This window comes from Lynx rufus, unplaced genomic scaffold, assembly GCF_022079265.1.
Source record: "Lynx rufus isolate CCGP_SWC_20201006 ecotype Redwood Valley unplaced genomic scaffold, mLynRuf1.p SCAF_12, whole genome shotgun sequence".
Taxonomy (NCBI): Eukaryota; Metazoa; Chordata; class Mammalia; order Carnivora; family Felidae; genus Lynx; species Lynx rufus.
This window is the reverse complement of record NW_025814826.1, coordinates 23204468-23223114: the sequence shown is the minus strand read 5'-3', so window position 1 is coordinate 23223114 and position 18647 is coordinate 23204468. Positions and strand designations below refer to the sequence as shown.

Here is an 18647-nt window from a genome sequence, read left to right as displayed (position 1 = left end):
CCGACTTCAGCCAGGTCACGATCTCGCGGTCCGTGGGTTCGAGCCCCGCGTCGGGCTCTGGGCTGATGGCTCAGAGCCTGGAGCCTGTTTCTGATTCTGTGTCTCCCTCTCTCTCTGCCCCCCCCCCCCCGTTCATGCTCTGACTCTCTCTGTCCCAAAAATAAATAAAAAACGTTGAAAAAAAATTAAAAAAAAAAAAAAGTGGTTTTGGCTGCCAACACAAACTTCACAGAGGTAGAGGTGAAAGGTGTAGGCAAAATGGGGATAACTGATGGAGGGAGGTCCCTGCTGGGACAGCAGTGGCTTAAATCCAAAACAGAAGTGGATTGCCTTAGAGAAAGGAATAACTTTTCCACAGAAACATCCGGAACAACGGAATGGAAGTTAACGTGCATGAGTTTGAAGTAGAGGACGAGACACTACGTTAAGGGAATTCCTGTCCGATTCTTCTGTTCAAACCCTCCAGTAGCTCCCATTCATCTCTGAGTAAATGCTGATTCTTTGTAATAGCGAAGAGCGCCATCAGACCTATTGCCTGCTTCCCACTAGTCCTTCAACATGCCAGACATGCTTCCAGTCGGCGCCTTTGCCGTGACCGTCCCTCTGCCTGGGGCACCTCTCTGTACACCTACCTGCCTGACTCCTTAATCACCTTGAGTCTTTGCTCTCATATCACCTTCTCTATAAGGCACCCCGACCACCCTACTCAGTGTTACAAAACTCTCACTGTAGGCTTCCAGTCTCTCTAACATGCTAACCACCATAACACAGCCCTTAGCAAACTGTATCATTTACTCGTGTATTAGTTTTATTGTTGGCTTTTCACCCCACCAAAATGTAAGCTTGTGATGGCGAAGATTTGGCTCGCTTTGTTCATTCATATGCTCAACACTTAAAAAGTTAGGCACTTAGATATTTGCTAGATGAATGGATGGATGAATGAATGATGGCTTCTACTTTTTCCTCTGAAGCAAATCATTTTGAGCTATCAACTCATTTGTTAGTGATAGGCTTGTGAGCTTGAAAAAATGAGAAGAATGAAATAGATGCCATGAGGAGTTGGGAAGCCCAAGGCTGCTTGGAATATAAAAGAAGGTTGGCAATAGAGCCCGAGTCCAAACAAAGGTAGAACGATGAATGTGGAGCCTTTATGGCAGAGCAGTTTTTCTCTACAAGAGTTTTGCTGCTCAGGTGAAAATGATATTTAAGGATTTTCAGGTAAGGCAGGGAAGAATGTGGAAGTAAAAGGACAGGTATCAGTAAGAGTTTAAAATAATTATTCATGTAGCCTCAAAGTTTTTTTTCTTTTTTTTAAAGCAAAAGTAAGGGATAACAAATTGAGAGAAAATAGGCTGTCGAGGGGTCCTGCATCTATGCTAACGTTGGAGAACAGATGAGACTAGAGGAAAGAAAATTCTGGAAGGAGAGGATGTTTCTTCCTTAATCTCAAAACTCAGTGAGACCTCTACCACATGCTTCCATAGTCAGTCCTCTGTACTTCCTTTCTTCAGCCTTCATCACTACTTTTAAAATTACTTTGTATTATTTTTCCTCCTGCTAACCCATAGCACTATGAGAACAGAAATTTTATTTGGCTTGCTTACAGTTATAGTCCTAGCACCCATCATGGAATTGAGCGTATGGATGCTGGTCAGTAAATGTTAACTAAACAAATAAATTGGTTGACGCTGTTGTGGTGCAAGACTGTGGAATGGGGGGGGGAGGTTCACAATGTGGTCTTGAGCTTGATGGTTGGAGTAGAAGACTAGAGTTGAGGCCTAGATGGAATGAGAGAAGTGTTGGATACATAACCCAGGACAACGTTGGGACTTGTTAGTGGACATAGTCAAATATTAAAGTTTTTGATAAATGCGAGGCCATGTTTAGGAGGTGGGTCATTCATGGAAGCTTTTAAGAATTGCCATAAATCTTAGAAAAGGAAGGCCTTGTGGGAGAGCAAACAACAACGATTTGGAAGAAAAAGCAGTGAGGATATGTTTTTCAGGTCTCTTGTAATATCTGGAATCTGAGAGAATGAGTAGGATCTACTTGGAAGAAGCTCTGCGGGAGAAGCAAGGTCCTTGGAAAAAGGCTTAGCAGAAGGTGGAAGGAAAGTTTGGTGAAGAGACTGCAGCTATAGGGGATCTTGTTTTCCATAGATTGATTCTCCATGTCGCACGATGGAGAAGGGGATGGAGTACGCTAGGGATTTTTTCCTTCCTTCTTTCTGCCTTTCTTGAGTGAAAATGTAAAAATGGCCTGCTGGAGCAGTTGTGAATGGGACTTAGGGTTTATAAGAAAAAGAGAAGCCTGGAGAAAGCGATCTCTGAGCATTTGACTCCAAAACGGTCTTCACCTCTGTGGTCACTCCTCCTGCTTCCTTCTCCATGATGACTTCATTCACATGTCAACCTTGGGTGTCTTGAGGCAATAGCAAGGATAAAGAGGAACTGGAACCATGCTGACATTGGTAGTAGCCGTCTCACCTCTGTGCCTCAAGGAACCTGAGCATCTTAAAGCATTAAGGAGGCAATGAAGCTCCCTCTTTTCCAGGGAAATCCCCAGGTATCCTTATATGGGGAGACTGGAGGAGAGCAGGTGATTTTCAAAGGCATGTTGCCGAATTGAAAATGGCAAGGTTATTATGTTTTTAAAATTTAATGATGTTCTGCCCATTTACTATTTACCACTGAAAAGCAGTATTTTAGCGATCTAAATGTATTAAGAGCAGTTGAGGTTGAAAAGAATGTTTTTAGGGATTACAAAATATCTTTGCCTTCTGTTTCTTCCATTTCCACAAAGTCTAAATTTGTTATTAATTTGTTAAATGAAGTGCCAGTTGATAATATTGATCATATAATATAATGTTGATCATATAATCAAATAATCATGTAATATAATGATCATATAATATAATGGTCATCAATATAATGTTGATGTCTGGTAGTGTTTGAAAATTAGAAATAGGAACAGGAATGCTTCTAGAGGAGAAAGAAATGTCATGTATGAAAAATAGGATTTCTTTGTCTTTTAATTGCTCGTAAAAAGATGTAACTTTTTGGGTCTGACTCCTTCATTCAACAGTTATGTGTAGAGCACCTACTGTATATAAGCCAGTGTTCTAGGTGGTGGAATTATGGCAGTGATGAAGTAGATGAGGTCCCTGCCCTCAAGGAGTTTTCGTTCCGTGGGTGAGGCAGGTAATAAAGAGCTAAGTGGTAGTGAAAGTAAATAGCCTACAACAGAAATGAGAGCAGATCAAAGCATATAGCGAGGAGTGGCTGGGGGTCTCTTTTAGAGGGACAGCCTCTCTGAAGGGTGAGCATACGAGCAGAGATCTTAGGGAATAAGTTCGAGTTTATGTATGTATGTATTTTATGTAATTTATTTTTAAGTTTGGGTTAATTTAAATGTAAGAGGATAATGGGGCTTAGAGTTGGGGACAGTTGTGACATGATCCAATATATGTTTTTAAGAGATCAGCATTTGTTGTGTGGAAAATGCTTTATGGGAGAAGAGGGGAGAGAAGGGTAAATAGAAACAGGGAGACCGGTATTGCCCTGGCTGAGAAGAGAGAGGACTGTATTAGCCCGTGTCCTTCTTAGAAGAGCCACAGAGGCGGGACTAAATGTGCCAGGATTCCATTAGGGGAAAGGAGTGGAGGAGAAAGAGAGGAGGGTGAGGCTGTGTGTGGGGAGGGGGGTCCTGACCACCACTCCCCGGTAGCCATCACGTTGATAATTGCAACAGGGTGGTAAATGAGAGAAGGGATAAGTTGTCAAGTAAAGGGCATATTCTGAAGGGAGAGCTGGCTGAATTTATGATGAAATGATAGGAAAGAGAAGAGTCAAAACTTTTGGACTTTCAACTTGTCCATCTGAGTGATGTTTTTAATGAAATGGGAGCAGTGAAGGAGGAACTGCTAATTTGGGGGTTTCTGTTCACCTTCTCAGGAGATTCTCAAGCTTAGGTCCTCCCCTCCCTTCCCACAACAAAGATTTAGGGAGGTTCTTTAACTTCTAGGTTAGAACGAAGAGAAATAATGGCATAATAGGAAACAAATGTACTAAAACAGAGAGAGGCATTAGTTGCCCATACAGTCTCAAGGCTCTGGCGTGTGTAATTTGGAGCTTACTAATGGTAAAAGAACCATTTTATTTACCTTGATGAATGATCTGGGAGCGTTCTTTTTGCTTTAGGGTGTTCTGGTCCCATGAAATTTAAAAGTAATCAGAATTCCTAAATTGTTTAAAAATCAAAGGTGTTTTAGGCAATTAAGAGGAAAAGTACTTGAGGTATGACTTGGAAGATTCTAGACTTTAGTCCACACAAAATTGTAGGGGCTCGGATTTAGGGAAATCCCCCAAAATAGGGCTTCATTATATGGCATTAAATATTTAATCATTTTAGGGGCACATCGTTAGGTAATTAGTAGCAAGATACCCAGACAACATCACAGCTTCTTATTCACATGTATTTTATAAAGGGTACTATTCACAGGTGCCTGGGTGGCTCTGTCGGTTGGGCGTCTGGCTCTTGATTTTGCCCAGGTCATGATCTCATGGTTTGTGAGATGGAGCCCCGTGTTGAGCTCAGTGCTGACAGTGTAGAGCCTGTTTGGCTCTCTCCCTCCCTCTCTCCCTCCCTCTCTCCCTCCCTCTCTCCCTCCCTCTCTCCCTCCCTCTCTCCCTCCCTCTCTCCCTCCCTCTCTCCCTCCCTCTCTCCCTCCCTCTCTCCCTCCCTCTCTCCCTCCCTCTCTCCCTCCCTCTCTCCCTCCCTCTCTCCCTCCCTCTCTCCCTCCCTCTCTCCCTCCCTCCCTCTCTCCCTCCCTCTCTCCCTCCCTCTCTCCCTCCCTCTCTCCCTCCCTCTCTCCCTCTCTCTCTCCCTCTCTCTCTCTCCCTCTCTCTCTCCCTCTTTCCCCCCCTGCTTGTGTTCATTCTCTCTCTCTCTCTCAAAATAAACTAAAAACAAATACTATTCACTCCAAATTTTATGGCCAAAGGACTGAATCAGATTTATTTTGTATGTTTACACATAACTGCAAAAAATTTAACCATCCTTCACATCATCAGGGTTTAAAAAAAATCTACTTTGCTTATGACCTATTTCTTCACATTCTTCATATTGTTGATTGATTTCTTCCCACATGCCAGGCCCTGTCGGGTGCCAAGGAAACAAAAGAGCAAGGGGTCCTTGGCCCCAGAAGCTCATGGTTAGCAGAGGAAGTGAACATCTATGCACATGTTAACTATAATGCAGCGTGGTTAAGTGCTACACGGCCAATGTTTACGGCACTTCAAGAAGGTACAGAGAAGGAAGATATTATCGGAAAGAGAAGATGATGTTTGAGTCCCACTGGAGGAGTGTTTGTCAGGCGGGGAGAAGGCCTTAGAGGGCAGAGGGTCTGGTCTGAAGAGCCCCCCGAGACGAAGATGAGCACGCATGGCATGTGTGGGCAGTCCTCAACTCCAAGGAGGCTACATATTACTAAACCCAGGGGAGGGGGGATGATTGAATCTCTGGACTCTGCCAAGAAATTTGGAATTTTTCCTAGGGATAATGCGAGCACAGTTGAGAGCTCCTAAGCTGGAACATGGACATAAAGAAGTTTCCATTTAAGAAAGATCACTGTAGGGCGCCTGGGTGGCGCAGTCGGTTAAGCGTCCGACTTCAGCCAGGTCACGATCTCGCGGTCCGTGAGTTCGAGCCCCGCGTCGGGCTCTGGGCTGATGGCTCAGAGCCTGGAGCCTGTTTCCGATTCTGTGTCTCCCTCTCTCTCTGCCCCTCCCCCGTTCATGCTCTGTCTCTCTCTGTCCCAAAAATAAAAATAAAAAAAAAATTTTAAAAAAAGAAAGATCACTGTGGTGGCAGTGCAGTATTGTGCTCAGGTCCGCAGATGGGACACAGAGAACGTGACAGAGGCTAACGAGAGCCGGGACAGGGGAGCGGGGATGGCGTGTGCAGAACAGCTCAACAGGCGGTATCTGGATTTGGGATGGGTGACTTGTGACTCATGAAATGGAGGGAGGGAAAATGAGATTATTCTGAGGTTTCGTGTTTCTTCACAGGAGGTCAGGAAATAGTATGTTTTGATGGAAGGAGTCAGGCAGTCGTGGGTTCAAATACCACCTTTCCCATGTATTTGCTCAAATGTGTTACTTAAGTTCTATGCCCCATATGTAAAATGGGGACAGACAATTGTGTTGTGTGGACCAAGATCAAAGAGAAGAGTTGGAACTTCAGTCTGAGCCGAAATTAAATTCTGATTCCAGAACCTGTGCTCAACTACCACACGCTGAGCACCCCCCCACCCCTATCTCTTTCTTCATGTGTACACACCTATACTCCACATTCAACCTTAAAGCTTCACGGAACTCACCGCACCCTGTGTAATAAGCCTGATACAGTCTCTTCCGTTATTCTGTTTACCTGTGAAAAACTTCTGGGTGCAACCTGTGAAGTTGAGTTTGTGATCATGGGTCCTGACCCACAGTTTGAAAAACCCAGGGAGAGAGCTGGGCAAGAATAAAAGGGATTTCTGTGGCTTCCACCATCCGGTCGCATTGCGTTTTTGTTCTGGTTTAGTTATTTATTTTTTAAAGTCGTTTTGAACTGTGATTGTCCAGGGAAGGTATTCCTCCTCCAGCTACTCTGCCGGGTATATCTACTTTGCCCTTGGTCTCTTTTCAGGCTTAGCAAAGGAGAACAGGAAAGGCTGTAGTCGAGGATGACCTGGGCAGGTGGTAGTCCTTGTTGTCCAAGTGTGCTCGCACTAATCCCTCCCTTCTATAAATTGCAATATTTAACTAATCCCCCCATGGCTATTTGTGTGTCGGCCTCCCCACATGTGACAGACAGAACTTGTCTTTGCGTGTTTGCATCCGCGGCATCTAGCTCGGCGGCTGGTGCGGAATAGTGACTCAACACGCGCCCGCAGGTCGGGGCACACCAGCTGAGTTGGCCTGCCCTCGCTTTAACGCGGACCCCGACTCTGCCAAACTGAGAGCCACGTGGCTGAAGTCTGGCAGCTGGCATGCAGCACTGGTATGAATCTGGATCTGCGGTCACTGCGCGAGGCCGGCTTGCTTTACAAGGAAAGGATCGTTCCGGATCCGGATTCTGGTCCAACTCTACTTGCTGTTCTCCCGAACCCAAATGGAAAACTGGGCTTGAGAAGTATACGTGGACTGATGGGACATTATGAAAAATGTATCAGACTTTGAGCGCATGGAAGCTTTTAGAAGGATTGTAATACGCAGCATAGTTCATAAATGATAGAGACCCTGAAGACTGGGATTACTACTGGAAGAAGAAGATGAACCTATTATATCTTGTAATTGTACCCAAAGACTATACATCTTAGCTAGGCAGAGGGTAGAGGATAGGGGTATTTACATGTATTTATATGTAATACATGGAAACACATAGAGCTGTGGGTATATATATAAGTATATGTGTGTGTAATATATATCGTACATAAAATCGCCCCTATTTACAATAAAGCTGAGAACTACCATTTTAAGGCCTTATGTTAACAAAAATGGATTTTTGTTTTAGTTCAGGACGAGCGTAAAAGAATGGCAGAGTTTAGTGCATTTCTGAGACCTACTGAGTAACGTATATGTGATTAAAAAGAAATGAAATTCTGCTTGAATATTTGAATAACCTCTTTAAACAACAACAAAAACATTTTATTTTATTTTTTTAACTTAAATAACTGAAGTTAAGCACGTTTCACTGAAAAAGGCCCAGGAACACTGCCTCAGTACAAGAAAGATCAGGCTTCGCTTGCAACTTGAGAAATTTAAGAGCGCCGTAGGAATGCGTTTTTACTAAAAAATGTTGCTAAATTCACGCAGGCGAATGAGGAGCGGCCCCATTTCTGCTCACCTGGGAGAAGATTAGACTGCGTTTCCCGTTAATCCAGGGTCAGGTGTGTGTGTGTCCCTGAGCGCACACAATAGGCCAGGTGACCTTTCGGTCCCGCCCAGCCCTGCAAATTCACCCTCGTCCCCGCCCCCCTTTGAGCGGGCCCTTCTGCACAGTGGCCAGGACTCCTTGTCCTCTTACCCTGCAGCTGCCAGCTATTTCAGATGATTGTGACCACTTTCTAAGACCTAATCTAAACTTAGAACCACTTCATCAGTTCCCAAAGGTTGTTCCATAGATTTTCACTTGGGTTGACTGCATGAAATTGCCGTTTTTTTGTTTTTTTTTTTTTTTCAGGCCCAAAAGGTTGAATGCTGGCCATTTCGTATGGGCTACCTGTCGTTCAAACTAGATCAGCGTTTTATGCTGATTGCGTATTTTGCTTTGACTGTTATGTGTTCTTTTTCTTTTTTTTTTTCCAGCAATTGGGAGCAGTAGCTTCAGCCCAAGACCAACTCACCAGTTCTCCCCACCACAGATTTACCCTTCCAAGTAAGATGTATTTTCTCTCAATAAATGCCTTTTCTGGGTAATCTTTTACCTTATTTCAAGTCATGTTTTGTGCCCACATGTTCCATCTTGATTTAAACTAAAGTGCATTTCACAGAACCGTAAATGTGTTGACACAAATTTCTTTTGAGCGTCACCTGGAAGAGATACTGAAGTATTTCAGTACTTTGTGTATTGTATTTGGAAGTTATACTTGAAGAGACCGTCTTTAACTGCAATTTGTGATTTGGTTGTTAATCAGTTACCTTGCATGTTTCCATCTAATGCATGGGCTTTCTATTTTCTGTCATTTCTGACAAATAGCAGACCATACCCACATATTCTCCCTACCCCTTCCTCACAAACTATGGCTGCATATGGGCAAACACAGTTTACCACAGGAATGCAACAAGCCACAGCATATGTCACATACCCACAGCCGGGACAGCCGTACGGAATTTCCTCATATGGTGAGTAATCCCGTTACTTCAGTGGTGGGATCTAATGGGCATACCTGTGTGTGGGGGCAAGGTTCATAGGAGTGGTACCTAAAGACTGTCATCTTGGGCCGCTTTAGAAGGTGTGATCACCTTTTGTGTCTAAATTCTTCATCTGATTGTTTTCAACGAGCCTTGTAAGAAGCGGGGCTACTTCTCTGGAAGACGTCAGTGGCAGATAGATTGCGTGGTTCGTATGCCGTCTTGCTCTCCTTCCCCCCCCCCCCCCCACCATTGGTAGCTCAACTTTTAATTTGCCGCTTGAGCACTCGGTTGTGGAATCCAAAGCATTTTAGTGCATATTTGAGATAAAACTTCTGTGAATGAAGTCTTTTAGGGTAAAGATACGTTTCCTATTTATCAGATGCCTAGCTATGATTAGGGAAGTACAAACAGAATTCAACAAATCCTTGCTCTGAACGAGAGGCTGGTAGTACTTTTAAATTTCAGCATTATCAACCATTAGGAAAAGTGATCTATATATCACAGCTTGGGCTGCCCTTTGAAGAGGCAAAGCAGGAAACCTTTAAAGCTCACATCCCTATTTGTTCCTTCCCACCTGGAGATTACCTTTATCTTGGTGTAATTTAACTCCATTGTTAAAGGGTCAATACCTGTAAATTAAAAATAAATCCAGCAAAACCCCAAAGTTTAATTTTAAGAAATCTTAGGATTTCAAGATACCTTTTCTTCAATTGAATTGCAATTGCAACTTTACACACATTGCACTTTGTTTGAGTAGAAAGAAAGTGAATTATTAACATTTCCTTAAGAAAAAAATCTAGCGATCAAGAAAACGTACATGGAAGCTTGGAGGAAAGGACTGATAAAATAAATAAATCTGTGCTTATAGCAGTATATTGAAAGAAATAATGTTCTTTAAGCATTTCATTAATAATTAGAAGGCAAATTACTTTATTCCTTCTTTATTTTCTACCTTTACCCCAAACCAAATCGACTATATATAGATTTCTTATAAAATATACCGAAATTAAAATGTAAATTATATATGATTTTACCCTTTATGGTTTCATTTCAAAATTACCCAGAACTGAATGTTATTTAGCTAGGTTTTTTTTTTTTCCTAGCTAGGCATTTTTAAGCCAGATTTTAGAAACAACCATAAGATGGACTTCCTAGAATTGTCTTGCATTTCTATAACTTTTACGCAAGATTTCTGAAAATAATGTTAGATATAGATCAATTTTATCTGCCATCAACTCTTAACCAATTCTCGTGCTAAATGAGGAAAAAGGACCTCGGATTTGAATTTCATAGCTTCAACACTATAATGTGAGTTGAGGCAGTCCCCAGTTTATATTCTCAAAATGTAAAGGCCTGCCAGGAGAGGGTGCCCTTCATGCCATTGCCTCGACTGCCACTCACACAGCTCCTGTCTTGTTCCTTCTCCTCTCCATTCAATTATGGTAGGGCCCTTTGCCACTTTCCGGGCTGTGGTCTAGGACCCTTCCAGTACTGAACCATTAGTGGATGTCCCTATTGTCTGAGATAATTGTTCCAGGAGCAGAGATTCTGAGGTTCAAATCAGAACTGGTAGAGTGAGGATAGGGATTTTAACGGGAGAGGTGGGGGTCGGGAGATGGTAAGGGCAAGGCTCCGTGTCGAGGGCTTTGACCCCAGGGCCATCTGTGCTTATAAATCTCCTGAGTCCTCAGCATTTTCCTGATCACTGTCTTCCTTCTCTTTGGGGGCCTTGAGTACAAAGAGATGCTCCCAGTGCTTCTGACCAGGCATTCTATTTTTCCTGGGCCAGTGCATTGAAAAGTACGACCGCCATCTCCCCTCTGCTTGCTTGTGAAGGAAGAACACGTAGGTCAGGGTTTTTAACTGCTGATAGTCAAGGTCCAGATGGTCTTAGAAGACTTTCTCCCAGGACTTGTGCCCCCTGGCTTTTTACTTAGACCCTGTAAGAAAAACTAGGCAAATCTTTTCATAGTGGGAATAATACATCAGTGGAGAAGAGAGCTTAACGCTCTTCTCTGGATTGGCATAGAGCCGAGCAGTATGATGAGTTTGCAGGCTTGTGGGTGGAAGCCCCGGAGACAGGTGCAGCGGAGGGGGTTTTCTGCCTCTTCCTGCTTTTCCTTATCTGTTCTCATCACAAAGATTGAGCCTCTAGGCTAACACCAGAGGTGGTACAGGAAGACTCAAAGCAGATTAATAGAACCCCCAATGGAGACAGAGCAGGGGGAAATCCCTGTTGGTGACCACATGGAAAGAAAGGGAGTTCCTTGAGCCATCAAGCCACCTGGCCGGGTCAGGTGTCTTTCCAGGGACCATTGATAAGGACGGGTTGCTTCTTGGTTTGGGATTGCCTGTGCGGGGGAAAAGTCACATTTTGTTAAATGTTAAGCTTCTCTTAAGACATAAATGTTAAGATCATCATGAGGCTATGTAGAGATACGCCAGGAATTACTGTAGGCTCCCTCAGCCAAGAGTCAGATTCTTCCACTGCCTCAGGAAAGTTACCTAAGTTCATTCTACTGATGAAATTCCCCTAAAATGGAAATAAACTGTGAGACTACTGTGTCTTCTAGATCCCAAAGATATCATTTATCTTAAGTGCAAAGTGAAATTATTCAAAAATGTGGATTCGCTTGGCAGAAGACTTGCTCTCTTCCTTCTGTGGAAATTAAGGACCCTTGTTAACTTTCATGACTGTCTTTAATTACAATCCAGCGCTGAGCCCTGCACAACAATACTGCCAAACCCAAGTCCTAAAATTCGGATGTCAGCCTGGCATTCTGGGAAGTATTTGGAGGCCACAAACACATGATTTTTATAGTACAATGATAAAAAAGAAAGCGTACTTTAGGCTACACTTAAAACAATAATATTGGAATAAATACTTGAAACTATAAGGGACAGAAAGGGAATTATTGGTCAGCTTTACTTGTTTGTAAATCACTATGTTGTTCTATATGATACAGTCCTTTAATATCCTCCTAGCTTCGTGCTTACTTTCTGGTGGGATCGGGTGGTTGGGAGGAGATTTTCCCCTGTGTTGCTTGGTTCTGTGCCCAATATTGTTCCCTCTGACTTCAAAATGAATTGAGTGCTAAAATCATCTTTGTGGCAGAAAGAGCAAAGAAAAAAAGGAAAAAAATGCTGTGAGGCTAGAGACTCTAATCTCCTCTTAGAAAAGAGAATTTTGATTTTTGACACTAATCTACACAGTGACTTTTAGAACAATCTAGTTGAAGTTTAATTATGGCTATTGCTGGATTCTAAAGGAGATCATCTTTTAACCTCTTATAAAACAACAAAACTAAATCTAGAAATTGTATCACCGGAGTTAAATTTTATAGAAAAGGTAAATCGGAAAAACAAAGGACAATGGGAATAGTCGCTCAAATCTGTAATACTCCTGTTTTGTTTCGTTTTGTTTTCATTGAAGTTCTAGGTTAGGGTATTTCACTCTAAGCTTGCATACCTTTGGTTGTTGAGATAATATCGGGAAGCATTTGTGACTGAACAGTTGTGGGAGTGTTTGGGGGGGGGTGTTTACCAGCTTTTGAAATGAACATATAGATAAGCTGTCATTAACTGATTTAGGTGCATTGTGGGCAGGCATCAAGACTGAAGGTGGATTGTCACAGTCTCAGTCACCGGGACAGACGGGATTTCTCAGCTATGGCACAAGCTTTGGTACGCCTCAACCTGGACAGGCACCGTATAGTTACCAGATGCAAGGTCTGTATACACACTGACACCAGCCTTTTCATTAATCCTGGAGTCCAGTAGTTACCTTCTAAAGTAGAGCCCTGTGTTCTGTGTAGGTAGTAAATGGTGATAGAAAGTGACTGGGCTTAGAGGCAAGATCCCTGGTTCTGCTTTGGCTCATCACTTACCTATTCTCTGGGCCTAAATTTCCATATTTATAACCTCAAGGGGTCAGACCGAATCGTCTCTGAAGTTCTTTTCAAAAAGCTCTAACATTCCCTGTGACGTTGAAGTTTTCCGCCTCTGCCTCTGTCAATTTTAAAAAAGGAATGACAGGGGCGCCTGGGTGGCTCGGTTGGTTGAGCGTCCGACTTCAGCTCAGGTCATGATCTCACCACAGTTTGTGGGTTCGAGCCCCGTGTGCACAGAGCCCGAAGCCTGCTTAGGACTTTGTGTGGGTGTCTCTCTCTCTGCCCCTCCCCTGCTCATGTTCTGTCTCTCTCTGTCTCAAAAATAAATACAAACATTAAAAGAAAAAAAATTTTTTAAATAAAAAAGGAATGACAAACCCAAAGTTATGATGTAAGAGGCTGGAGTGTGATATGTGCTAAAACCTCTGGGGCTTGGCATTACCAGCCAACCTTTTTAAAGGGGCTGTTTTCTTCACTGTCATTATTGTAGCTCTAGAAGTACAGTATGTGATATGTGTTAACTAAATGACCTACCAATGACCAAGAGATTAAATTGACAACCACTCAATGCATCTTCAAGATACTGCTTCCAAAGACCAGTTTAATCCCATTCAGCCTCTTAATAATGGTGCCAAGCCACAATTCAGTTAAATCCCTTATCACTACTTTTTGATTGAAGGCATTCTTTTTGTAGTTTTTATCTCTTTTATATCTTTTATTCTTCATTACGTTAAAATAGTTGTTTATTGCAAATAAGTTAGAAAACAAGAAAAATAATGTTTCATATTTACTATTATGACTTTAATATTCTTCCAGATATGTAGTATTGGACCATATTGTATAATATAATATTACAACCTGTTTCTTTTCAGTAACAATATATTGTAAACATATTTTCACATCAATAAACTCAATTCTATAGCATCATTTTAATGATTGCATAGTTTCATATATATATATTTTATTTAATAATTCCCATTTCGTTAGAAGTCCAGAGCAATGCCATGAATATTTTATGTGCATTTTTAATTATTTCCTTTGAATAAATTTAAGCCTGAATTGCTAAGTAAATTTTTAGACTCTTTTACAGATTTGTTATATATTTACACAAGGGCTGTGTATTAGCATGTACACATTGGGTAATATCTTTCTTTTTTTAATTTTTCTTTTTAATGTTTATTTGTTATTGAGAGAGAGAGACAGAGTGCGAGCAGGGGAGGGGCAGAGAGAGAGGGAGACACAGAATCCAAAGCAGGTTCCAGGCTCTGAGCTGTCAGCACAGAGCCCGACGGCAGGGCTCGAACTCACGAACCGGGAGATCTGGACCTGAGGCGAAGTCGGTCACCCAACCGACTGAGCCACTCAGGTGCCTCTGGGTACTATCTTTGTAAAAATTGTCATTTTAGTAGGTACAAGATTTTATTACTATCATATATATTTTTTAATTGAGAAGATAATCATTTTTTCTTCCATGGCAGTGTTTTTCTTTGTCTTATTATTTCTTTTATTAAGATTTGTAAACTTTTATAATATTTCATAGGTAAACTTCCAGCTTCTCATTTTTTTTTTTTTTCCAACGTTTATTTATTTTTGGGACAGAGAGAGACAGAGCATGAACGGGGGAGGGACAGAGAGAGAGGGAGACACAGAATCGGAAACAGGCTCCAGGCTCCGAGCCATCAGCCCAGAGCCTGACGCGGGGCTCGAACTCACGGACCGCGAGATCGTGACCTGGCTGAAGTCGGACGCTTGACCGACTGCGCCACCCAGGCGCCCCAGCTTCTCATTTTTTAAACTAAAATGTAATGGGACCAGATCTATTAATCTTTTCATACTTGTTTTTGCCTTTGGTATAAAAATAGCTGAGTTATAAAATTCTGATATATTTGGTAGCTACAAAATAAAAGCTGGCTTACCCCAGATAATATGTGTTGTTAGAGGGATGTTACTTATATGCCAGATTCCAGAACTTTAACGCTCCTCAAAGGAAGAATTATGTTCCTGCATGTGCTGATTATTTGAGTAAAGGGATAAAAAGAAAAAAAGAGTTGAAGAGATCGTGTTAATGAATTCAGTAGTCCTAGACTGTAGTAATGAGATGAACCATAACGCAGACAAGGCCTGTTTGCTTCTGGAGCTTGCGTTTGTCAAGAACAGAGAACTATGGGAGAAAAAGTTAAGTGCACCACAGCCTCTTCTCCATAGAGAAGCAGGTCCTAAAGGTCGGAAGGAGGCATGTGAGGTTTCTCGCGAGAGGAGAGCTTCCTCAGTGCGTGTGGTTCCTGGGCCCAAGCCCGTCTGCAGCCTCTTGGTTACCCATCCACAATGAGCTGAGCAGAGAAGTTTTAAGTGTTTAGAAACTTGTATTGGTCCATAGTAAATCTCAGGTTGGTTAAATCAGGTAATAATTCTAAGAAATGGGGCTTACACCCTCTCTCGTTTCTTTTTTCATTTCATTCCTTTGGTAATACCTTATTGTATTTTGCTAAATTATCAGTCCTGGAAGGATTAGGGGGAAAAACTAGTCTTGCAATTTCGGAGAGTTTGAGAGATAACATCCTTGAAAGTTATCTTTATTCTTTCTCTAAGATCAAAAGCTCATAAGGCCGAATGAGTTCCTAAGAGGACTAACCGACTGTCAGAGTATAAACATAGTGTGAGAATAGAGAGAACGTGGAAATGAAGGAGGAGGAAAGAAAGTTAGTTTGGAGAAGGAAAACTCTTGATTTTAAAAAAGAAATAAAGAGGAGAGCCCGGCTGCCTCAGTCCGTTAAGCTTCTGACTCTTGGTTTCAGCTCAGGTCGTGGTCTCACAGTTCGTGAGTTCGAAATGCACTGACAGCACAGGGCCTGCTTGGGATTTTCTCTCTTCCTCCCTCTCTGCCCCTCCTTCGCTCCCTCTCTCCTTCCCTCTCTCAAAAAAAGAAAGACACGTGCAGTACCAAATATAGCATTGCCTCTCTACCCATATTTTCCATTGCATCTGGGCATATTGGATATTGCATTAAAACTTCTTTGTGTTTTTGTGCAGCCTTTGGTGGGATGGCCTTTCCAGGGGGATTTCAGAACCCATTTTCCATGAATGAGATATTATTTTATATGGGTATTTCTATAATGGCCCTTGACTCAATTTTAGATGATTAGATATAATATGACTTCCACATATCAAGCCAGATCATTATATGCTATTAACTTGAAACATGCTAGTGTGGCGATGGTAATGATATATAATATGCTATAAACCTCTTATGGCCAGATTTGGATAAATACTGAAATTCTGATTAATATGTGTTTTTATAAGTATCAAGTGTATTATGAAAAATGCTTCACTATTATTAAATGATATTGTGTATCCAGTTGCAGGAATCTATTAGTCTTTGAGTGTTTTTTCAGTACATCTTTTTTTAATATAAAAATTTTTATAATGTCTTAAACTATTTTCAACATTATCCCAATTATTTGATCCTTAATGAATAACAGCGATTTCTGCTTAGATCAGTCTTAGCGCTATTAAACATTCTTAGAATCCTAGGTGAAACTATATGTATTTTAGTGGTTTGGGAGTGTTTTACCTAGCTTTTTTCCCACGATCTTTTCACCTTTAAAATATAAGGTGTGATCATCAGTTATTCAGAGATTTAGCTACTAGGATTTCATGATATTAAAATTTCACAATTCTAGAAGACATGTTCTAGTAACTCAAATGACTCAAACTGAAACGTCTTATGCTTACTGTGTTATGCTGGTTCATTGAAAGAAACTTTATGGTGATCACCTCTTGGACAGATGTGCTTCCATCAGGCATAGAAGGGCTAGACTAAAGGCACGGTGACACCTTGCCGTCTGGTTAATGGAGTAGGTTCTAGGGGCACCCGGGTAGCTCAGTCCGTTGAGCTGAATTCACCTCAGGTCATGATCTCATGGTTCATGAGTTCGAGCCCCACATCCGGCTCTGCGCTGACAGCGTGGAGCCTGCTTGGGATTTCTTTCTCTCTCTCCCCTTCCCCCACTGGCTCTTTCTCTCCCTCTCTCACAATAATCAAACTTAAAAAACATTGTGTAGGTTTTAGAGTCAGGTTGCCTGTTGAATAGCCCTGCCATTGCTCCACAGGGCTTGACCTCTCCACATCTGTCCTTCCTCTTCTCTCGGGTGGCGATAATATTATATACTCTAGTAGTGGTGGAGTGAGATTTAATTGGGATTATCCAGGTAAATCACTCTGACCAACATGTATGTAGCCCATGGTAAGAACTGAAATGGTTGTTTTCATTGTTACTGCTCTCATTGTGGCGGTGATGTGGTTCCTATTTATTACTTACTAGTGGTGTTATTATTTAAAAAAAAATTAATGTTTATTTTAGAGAGAGAGTGCAGGGGAAGGGCAGAATCCGAAGCAGGCTCCAGGCTGCTGCCAGCAGAGAGCCCAACCTGGGGCCCGAACTCACAAACTGCGAGATCATGACCTGAGCTGAAGTCGGACGCTTAACCAGCTGGGCCACCCAGGCACCCCAGTAATGTTGTTATTACTGTCCAGCTTTCTCAAATACTTAAATGCTCACTCCCATTCGCAGGAGAAAAAAAGTATATCTGTGCAGGCATATATATAAATTTAGTATGTACATAATATACTAAAAGTATGTATATATGCTTATATAAGCATACATATATGTGTGTGTATATGTGTATATATTATAAAACCAGCCAAGAGAACTCTAAGAACCCAATAACCATGTAAGCATAGCAAAAAAAAAAAAAAAAAAAAAATCCAGATCTAGCTAATGTCCTGGCAAAAAGGAAAATCACTATCAACACAGATCAGGCTGTTTGTACATGACCCAGAAATTGGTGGAGAGACCAGAAGAAACAGCCAGGGACCTGAAGAAGAAAATCAGAAGAGAGAAACGGCTGTGCTGCTGACGTGGGTGGCAGACGTTGGAGAAGAGAAGCAGTGAGTGCACAGAAGGGCTGCTGTGAAAGACAGGAACTTAGTTCTGCAGTGGTGGGAAAGAAGGAGGCATCATCCGAGTGCTCGCGCCTCTGTAATCCCTTAGTCATAGCTCTACTTTGAGCAAGAAGAACTGGTAGAAAAAGAAAAGGCAGCCGCCACATAAACGGCAAATTGTGTAGTTCAGAAATCAAAATGAGGAAAGAAGATAGGAACGTGACATTCTGCTACACAGAGATGGAATACTCTAGTACCCGTGCAGCAAAACGGTTAATGTTCACGCTGCAGGGATTAGTGCTGAGGGCTATTGTCTCCATCCATGTGAGGACCCTGAATGATGACTTTAAGGGATAAACCTGAAAACGCCAAAGGATGTGTCAAAATGGAGAATGATTTTTAGAACAGTCGGACCCTGTTATGTTGTACTGCACTTAAATCATAGTACCAATAGGGAAGCCTCTCATAGAATGCTGCAACAATATAAGATATAGTTGCCTATAGTGTATATATTCTTGAGGACAGATTTGCTCTTTAGATAATTGAGACCTTGTGTCACACAAATTCATATATAACTGTATACCAGCTCTAGGAGAAAGCTTTTTAGAAAGTGCACTTCTGAGTGCAGTTTGTACTTGAACACTTTTATGACACTTGAGGAACAGAATTAGTTGGTAATTTGTGGGTATTTGCCACTTCCAAGCCTTGGGAAGTATGCCATACATGCTGCCCGTGTTTGGTCCAGGGGATCCTTCTGGATCCTTCCAGCTCCAGTGTTCAGCACTTCTGTCGTGGTAGGCTTCTGTGGATCCTGCATGTGCCTCATTTTAAGACAAACAAGGGCTGAATTTTTATTTTCTCTTCGTTTAAACTTTTTTTTTTTTTTACTGCTTATTTTTGAGAGAGAGAGAGAGA

The 18647-nt window shown here is 41.9% G+C and overlaps 1 protein-coding gene across 10 annotated transcripts in view; it reads left to right on the top strand.

The window, feature by feature from the left end:
• The window catches only part of EYA1 (EYA transcriptional coactivator and phosphatase 1), a 163692-nt gene that overhangs the window by 26419 nt on the left and 118626 nt on the right, over positions 1-18647 (top strand). For 3 of the 10 annotated variants that reach the window (XM_047073761.1, XM_047073758.1, XM_047073762.1), the window contains exons 2-4: positions 8352-8421; positions 8746-8888; positions 12468-12629. In XM_047073761.1, the coding sequence (XP_046929717.1) occupies positions 8352-8421; positions 8746-8888; positions 12468-12629 (375 nt within the window). Of the gene's footprint in view, positions 1-8351; positions 8422-8742; positions 8889-12467; positions 12634-17866; positions 17872-18647 lie in introns of those variants that run through there. The other 7 variants (XM_047073760.1, XM_047073753.1, XM_047073759.1 and 4 more) reach the window with 4 other exon arrangements.